We start from the raw sequence: 8446 nt of genomic DNA, 5'->3' as shown, positions 1-8446 counted from the left end.
AGACTATGGACTCTGAAAAACAAACTGAGGGTTCTAGAGGGGAGGGGGGTGGGAGGATGGGTTAGCCTGGTGGTGGGTATTGAGGAGGGCACATTCTGCATGGAGCACTGGGTGTTATGCACAAACAATGAATCATGGAACACTTCATCTAAAACTAATGATGTAATGTATGGGGATTAACATAAGAATAAAAAAAAAAGAGTACGCCACTGTGACATTGAAAGGACATGGCATCCCCTCCCCCAGTCTTATTCTCAAGTTTTGGAAATTTTTCTTACAGTCTTACTAATGGCATCTTTCCTTTTGGCCTGCATAAAACCCAGAATATATTACAACTAAAATATGGTACTTCTTGAAGCAAGAAGACCCTAAGAATAATTGCAACCAGGAAGGAGTAAGCAGGGTCCTATCTTTTTTGCTTTCTTTGTGCCAGGCATAGTATAGGCATCATTTCATTAAATTCTTCTAACAACGCCATTATGAAGGTACTACAATTGAAAGTAGATGAATTCATCACAGTTTAATTCATTGAGTGATCAATTTGCAGAATAACAAACTGATCAAATGACTGAGGATGTTTTCCAAGCGTGACTTCTCCTTTGGCTTCGCCGCAGCACTGTGTCACACACTGGTCCGTCCAGCTGTGTTGAGCGCAGCGCATCGGCCACCCGCCAGTGGTTCACACACCACCCCGGCCCCGCCTCTGCCCACAACCTTGCATGTGTGGCTCCTTCTGGCAGCAAAACTGCTCCTGTTGGCAGCCGTCGATCTGGTTTAAGCCATTCGTCTGACAGTTTTTGCATAAATGGCCAACTGATCTTTCCACAAAGTGATTTTGTTTCAACCGACTTGTGAAGAATGGACATGAAACTCATATTACCATCTCCATTTTATGGCTATGGAACCTAAGGCATAAATAAAGCAATCTACCACAATATGCACAGATGGGTCTGATTCTAGAAGCTAAGCTCTCAACCACTGTATCTTGCAACTTCCCTATGAAGCTTAAGTTTTCAATTTCAGGCTTCTGTTTACTGTTGCCATTTCTAAATGCCTTTGGCCTACAGATTTATAAAGAAATGGTTATCTAAGGACAATTCAAGACCATTTGGGGTTGTGATGTATTCGACAAAGTAAGTATTTTCAATGGAATTTGACAAATCCTAAATTAAGTTCGGAGTCAATAAATTCTCCAAGTTTCCTCTTACTCTTAATTCTGAAATGGGATGAACTGGCTGAAGGGATTGAGGGGAAAGGGGGTCAACTCTAGCCAGGGTGTAAGCAGGAGGAATTCAAGTGAAGGACATAATCATCACCCTTTACCACCACCAATGGCCAAAGAAAGGATTCCTTTGGAGGTCCCATGAGACAGTCCAAATACTGGCTCCTTCTTGTTTTAAGGATGCCAGAGATGGACTCAAGGATCTTGAGCCCTGTAGTCAAACTCATTCCCTGCAGAAAAAATGTCTTTCTGTCCTAAATGAGCCTTCACACCTTAATGCACAATACTTTATGCCTTCAAGGTTTCCCTGGACTAGAGCTTTATGCACAGCTGCAGCAAGACCAGGATGTCTTCCAGAAGTCACAGGAGAGGTTCAATTTGCTGGATGCTAGCCAGCAGTCTGTGGGCAGCCTGCCTTTTCCTCAGTCAGGGTTGGGGAGGCTGAGAGAGGAAGTACCTTGATGGAGACCAAAGCCTGGGGATCTCATAGTTGCTGATGAGAACACCTCTAGAACCCCATTAACCACTGTCCTCTGGTTCCATCCTGGAAGTACCTTGCGCGACCACAAAAAGGATGATGGGAAAGTGACACATGTTTGTTTGATGATGTTCCTTGAACAGAATCCATTAGGTAATTTCCCATGGGTTGTATATGGAGTAATAGCTGATGTGAGCTGTTATTCAATAAACAGAGGAAACAAAAGAGCCTTTCTGCACAGTTATAAATCATTTTAATTAGGCTGCTGTAACACAGTCCCGAACCACCATTAGCCTTTCTTATTATTGCTTAAAACTGACTTCTTTTCCCATCTCTCATTTAATACTTAGTTTTTAAGGGAAATGGTAGACTGTTGATTACTTTGCGAAATAAACACAACCTAGTTGAAAACTTGGGCTCCTGTTTGTTTCTTTCAGGCTCTCCCTCTAATGGTCTTCAAAATTGATTCCTGCCACCTCTGCCCTCTCTGGGTATTTGTTTATACCCATCTCATAGAATTTATAACCTTCTCTATGACCAGCATGTTTATGTTCATTGGTTTCTCTCCCTGACCAGACCAGGGGTTGGCAAACTATGGCCCATGAGCCAAACTTGGTCCCAGTGCCTGGTCTTATATGCCCACAAACTAAGAATAGTTTTTATATTATTAAATGGTTGAAAAAAGAGAAGAATACTTAATGACATTTGAAAATTATATAGAATTTAAACTTGAATTTTTATAAATAAAGTTTTATTGGAATTCAGCCATGTCCATTTATTTATATGTTATCTGTGGCTGCTTTTGCACTAAAACAGGAGTGTTAAAAGCAGCTGCAATAGAGACTGCATGGCTCCCAAAGTCTACAATATTTATCATCTGGCCCTTTACAGAAAAAGTGTGTCAACCCCTGGAATAGATTATAAGGTTCTTGTGGACCTCGGCTGAGCCTCAATATTCTTCTGATTTCCTACTCTCCCCAATAGTGCCAAAACTTGTAAACAGTAGGGACATGCTGATTATGAAACATAGAATTTGGACTCAGACCTGAATTTGACTTGAAATCTCTACTTCGTGGTTGCTTGACCTTAAGCAAGTGATTTAACCTTTCTGAGTCTCCGTTTCCTCATCTGCAAAATGGGAATTAGTATATCTACCTCACAGCATTGTTGGCATTTTTAAATAATTTAATGTAGGTAAAATCTCATGTACAATGTCTGGCATATATTAAGCATTCAATATATATTATTGATGTTACTTTTATTAAGGGAAAGCCATTTTTAACCCACCTTCCTAAAAGAAAAAAGCAGGGAAGAAACACATCTTGCCTCTCTCAGGAGCCCTTCCATACTCCTCCTTTGAGAAGAAGAAACTCATCTAGGAGGAGTTTGAGAATGCAAAGCTCGGTTGAGCCACCCATTTCTCTAGTTCCCAACCACCTCTGAGATGTGTTTTCCACAAAACACACACCTTTCGTGTCACTCCAGAAGCAGTCTGCTGGGGTGTTGGGGTGCTGGGGTGGGAATGAGGTGGCAGGTCCGAGGCCTGCCTGCTCTGCCAGTATCTGGTTGGCTAAGCTCACTTCAAGGCAGATGTGTGAAGAAGCCCACGTGCTCAGCAGACCAAGTCACATTTTCCAATTCAACTCCAGTTGTAGTAGAGCTCTTATTTTGACCATTGACTTTCTGATTCTGGTATCTCTCTCTTAGTTGGTTCTGACCTCGGGAGGGGATGAGAGGAGGTCTTTTCCACTGCCCTCTAAAAACTCCAACAGGTACATCATAAATTCTTATACAATTGAACATATTTTCGGACAATGATGCACTTGAATACAAAGCTAACTAGTTAGGAGCAGTCTCCAGAACCAGGCTGCTGAGGGGCTGGACAAGGTGGACAAAGGCCTTTTCTACCTCCTAGGGTGCTCATGGGGTTACCTGAGGGAATTCATGCAAAGCTCTCGGAACATGATATGAGTTATTAACATTACCATATGTATTAAAATATTGTTTTCTGATTCTACATGTTGTATATGTTCACTGTAAAAATAATTGGAGAGTGTTGTGCTAAGCACCTTCTACATATTCCTCATTTACTCAGGCTATGTAGCATACATAATAGCTACAGCATGGCCTACCAGGCGGATAAGAGAATAAACACATAAAGAGAGGACTTAAAAGAGCATCTGGTGGATAGTCAATAAATGCTAGTTACTCTATTGTCATCATTGTTTTGCTATCATTCTCATTATTGGAGGCTCACAAGTGGCCCTGCTGTGAGCAGGTATTATTGTTATGCACACTTTTCAGAGCCAGTAGAAGGTTAAGTAACCTGGCCAAGGCCACCAAGAAGTGAGAGGCACAGCTGTGACTTGAATCCAGGTCTGTCAGACTGCAAAACTACCTTGCTACAACTTGAAAGTTCTAGAGACTCTGAACTTCCTGCTCTTCCCTAAACAAGGTAACCAATTCCATGCCCTTGTGCCTCAGCTCATCTTGTTCCTCTGGTGAAGAAGTCCCTATCTCCCATCTGACCAGTGAAGTTCAACATTGAAAACACAGCTCAGGCACCACCACCTCCTGACGCTTTCTTTGACATTTCTCCATTCCACGAGCCCCAGATGCAACAAAGCTAATGTTTCTTTTTTGACATGATCCTTGAGCTAAATTTAGCTGCCTTGCCATGACTGTTACTTGCTCAGAATTATTTCTAAGGATGCCCATGTCTCTATGAGATTGTGGACTTCCTGTGGCCTTTCCATTTCTAAATTCTCAGTGCCAAGCACAGTGCATTTAAGGTGGTGACCAGATCATCTGGGTTTGCCTGGTACTTTTCTGGTTTTAAAATCTAAAGCTCTAGGGCGCCTGGGTGGCTCAGTTGGTTGGGCGACTGCCTTCGGCTCAGGTCATGATCCTGGAGTCCCGGGATTGAGTCCCACATCAGGCTCCCTGCTCGGCGGGGAGTCTGCTTCTCCCTCTGACCCTCCTCCCTCTCATGCTCTCTGTCTCTCATTCTCTCTCTCGCAAATAAATAAAATCTTAAAAAAAAAAAACTTTAAAAAAAAAATAAATAAAAGTAAAATCTTAAGCTCTAGATGCCAGGAAACCCCTCAGTCCCAGGCAAATGGGATAGGTGGTCACCCTAATGTATATACTTTTTCACCCACAGACATACAGACCTGAGCCCCAGCCCTGCCTGCTAGAGGGATAGTGCATATGGAAGACACTCTCCATCCACCCATCTGGGCAATAAACACTCAGGAATGTGCTGAGATTGGTCACAGTTATTTCCCCAGTGGACAGGCAGGCACTGGCCAGAGTCTCCAGAACAGCTGGGAAAGGCCTGAAAAGTATCAGTCTCCCCAGAGAGAATGGCCCAAGCCAGCCTCTGGCTTCTTTTGATGGGATCCTAATGGAACCCATGGCCCAGTGAGGTGTGATGAGCAGCAGCTGGGGAGACCAGAGATGCCAGCTCTGAGAGCCATCCTCATAGGTGTGGTTGTTTGCCAGTTTCCATTCATCACGTCATTAACACCCCGAAAAGAGCCTTTCACCAGTGAAACTGTACTCACCATTCTGTTGTTTTTCTCCTGAGGACTTCTCAGCTTTGGAATTTTTCCCATAAGGGTTGTCGCTTTTGTTTGTGCACGTTCCATTGACTTGATTCTTAGCTTCCCCAGATGTCTTTTTCTCGGCTTTGCCAGCCGTGCCTTCTTCAGCCTGGCTTTTGGCTTCCATTTCCTTTTGCTTCTCCTCTGCAGCCAGGCGAGCTTTTTCCTCTGCTTCCTTCTTGGCCTTCTCCTCTGTACCCATGGCAAGTCAGGAAAGGCACAGAAAAGATGAAAAGAGGTCACACTATTAGGAGAACTGCCTCTTTAAACAAAAACAAGTATTTGCACTGAGTGCTTGGGGTTTATTTTTGGTTAATTCAAGTCAGATTAGTGTGTATATTCAGGAAACCAATAAAATCGGTTCATGGTGATGTCATTTCTGAAAATAGTGGGTGAGAAGAAGGGGCAGGGAGAAAGTAATAATAATAATAATAATAAGGATAATAATAACTAATAAACCAATATAACAATTGTCATTTTCAATATCTATCATCAATAACTTCTCTTGAGTGTGTCCTCTATGCCAGGTATTATGCTAAGTGCTTTTCAAGGATTACTTCCTTTCGTTCTCAACACAGCCTTAGGCAGTAGCTACTATTAATATAACCCTATCTTATAAGTGCGAAGTCAAGGCTCGGGGACATTACAAAACCCTCCCACAGCCACAGTTAAAATTGGAGTTTCATGGAGATTTGCTTAGGCTCTGGAGTTTAAACATGAACAACTGATTACAAAACAGAAAGGAAGAATAATCGCCACAGTTTCAGGCCACTGTTTGTGAATGTAAAAGTAGGAAGAGGATAATTAGTCCTTACAAAAAGCCCGGTCTTCAAACTGTCCACAAGATTAGAGGTAGCCTTTAGTTTGGGCAGGTATCCTGGTCTGAATCTTCCCCTTTAATGAGAGAATGTCAGCTTTATTTCCAATTCTGTTTACTGTGAAAGGGTCTGGCTCTGTGTTTCATCAAAAACATAGCATAATTGCATATGGTCAAGTATTCGTGAAAAGATTGGTTCATTCATTCAACTAGTATTTATTGAGCAGCAACAGTATCAAGTACCATTTTAGGCGCTGGGAATGTAGCAGCAAGCAAGACTTAATGGAACAGAAAAGACCATAATTAAGTAAACAAGTCACAAAGATAATTTCAGGTGGTGAAAAAGGTAAAGCAAAAGTAAAGCAAAGTAATATGATGGAACAGGATCAGCATAAGGGAGGGAGGTGGCATTAGATCAGGAGGTAAAGAAAGTACTATCTGACAAATTCTTAATGATGAATTGCTGGCCATGAAATAATCAGGGAAAATAGCATTCCAGGCAGAGGAATAAAAAATGTCAAGGCCACGAGGTAGGAATGAGCTTGGGATACTGAGTTAGTCAATATGGCTAACACAGATTTAGAGGAGGTTAGTGACAGATGATGTGGTCAAACAACCAAGGACATGCAGAGTTGAGATCTTGCAGGGCCCTGGAGGCAATAAAGTGGCACTGGGTTGTAGGAATAACACACGCCTAAGAGACCCATCCTCCCTCATGGGACAGACTCACCCCATTTAGCATCCAACTGATTCAAAAGGCCTTCCAGATTGTGCCATCCATTATAAAAAACATTACTGAATTTTTTTTTCTCCAGATGTGTTAAAAATATCCCACACCTCACTATCAAGGGTCCTCTTTATTTTCCTTGATTAGTCTCGCTCCTGAAAAAGGTAGCCTTCATAGACAAGTTTGTAATCTAATGGGCACCCGGGTGGTTATGTTTCTCTTTGTTTTAGCTGCTTAAGAGCACAAAGCCCAAATCTGATCCAGTTCACATGTTCGTGGGGGCTTTCCAGCATTGTATTTTGTGGATGTCTTTGATCTCTGGCTTCATTTTGCTTTTCCTGCCCCTCCATTTGCCTGGCTCAAATGTCCTCCCTAATACATTATGAAGTTTTCATTAATCTTTTCATTGATTCATCCATCCAACCCATCCAATTCAATGCCCTGCTCACCCAGGACACATTAAATCATATTCTGGAGGGAGAGGGGCAAGGATAGGATATTTTAAATGCCCTCCAGTTGATTCTAACGTGCAATCAGGATGGACGAGGACTGATTTAAATTTTAAATGTTTGCCATTCTATATTTCTGGACATTCTGCTTCCCAATAGGATGCATTTATACTTTACAATGAAAAGTAAGGAAAGATTTCTTTGCAAAATAACTTAATTATGCACATATAGAGTATACTCTGTCTTCTGACTTCTACAGAAAGGTACAAATAAAGAGTAAAAAGAATGCCACAACACGGCATTCTCAGTAGACTACAGGGTCACAGAAGGCCCCCTGGAATGTTCACCCAGACTTCCTCTCATCCTCCCATAGTGCCCTGAGGACAGAGGTCAAATGTCATCTCCATCACTGAATTCCAGTGCTTGGTACAGCACCTGGCACACAGCAGATATGCATGGAGTATCTGTTAACTAAATGAAACTGTGCATAATGGGTATGATTCCCCCTATCTGCCAATGAACCTGCCTTGTACATATTCCATCATCTGTAATCCAGGCCTGTGTAAAATACAGAAAGTATATAAACTCTAAAGTCCTATTGTGGAAGAGTTAGCCATTTGACAAATGTTGGTTTCCTTAACCACTAATACAGGAGAGTAAAAAGATGACTGTACTCACTCCACAGAGAGGAAAAGTGAGGGGGAAGAGAATTTTCATTCATACTCAGGTACCAGGTTAAATAATTCATGGTCCCCTCACAGAATCCCCATTGTATCTGTGGCAAACTTTCAACATTCAAAATATCCACAAGTTAAAAGTAACTGATAAAAACTGAAGGTGTTAAATTCTGGTTTGCTACAGAAGAGCATAAAATATTATCTGAGCATGTTAAGAAAAAAAAAGAAGAAGAAGAAGGTAGCGGGAGGGGAGGAATGAAGCGGGGGAAATTGGAGGGGTGGACGAACCATGAGAGAAGATGGACTCTGAAAAACAAACTGAGGGTTCTAGAGGGGAGGGGGGGTGGGAGGATGGGTTGGCCTGGTGGTGGGTATTGAGGAGGGCACGTTCTGCATGGAGCACTGGGTGTTGTGCACGAACAATGAATCATGGAACACTTCATCTAGAACTAATGATGTAATGTATGGGGA

The 8446-nt window shown here is 42.2% G+C and overlaps 1 protein-coding gene across 7 annotated transcripts in view; it reads right to left on the bottom strand.

Moving 5' to 3' along the window:
- PDE1C (phosphodiesterase 1C) overlaps nucleotides 1-8446 on the bottom strand; it is a 286493-nt gene that overhangs the window by 53674 nt on the left and 224373 nt on the right. For all 7 annotated transcript variants that reach the window (XM_081800305.1, XM_081800306.1, XM_081800308.1 and 4 more), the window contains one exon: nucleotides 5267-5497. In XM_081800305.1, the coding sequence (XP_081656431.1) occupies nucleotides 5267-5497 (231 nt within the window). The remainder of the gene's footprint in view (nucleotides 1-5266; nucleotides 5498-8446) is intronic.

This window comes from Leptonychotes weddellii, chromosome 12 (assembly GCF_054177405.1).
Source record: "Leptonychotes weddellii isolate Sample4059 chromosome 12, ASM5417740v2, whole genome shotgun sequence".
In the NCBI taxonomy this organism is placed as follows: domain Eukaryota; kingdom Metazoa; phylum Chordata; class Mammalia; order Carnivora; family Phocidae; genus Leptonychotes; species Leptonychotes weddellii.
Note: the sequence above shows the minus strand (reverse complement) of the source record. Positions and strands in the feature narration are given on the sequence as shown.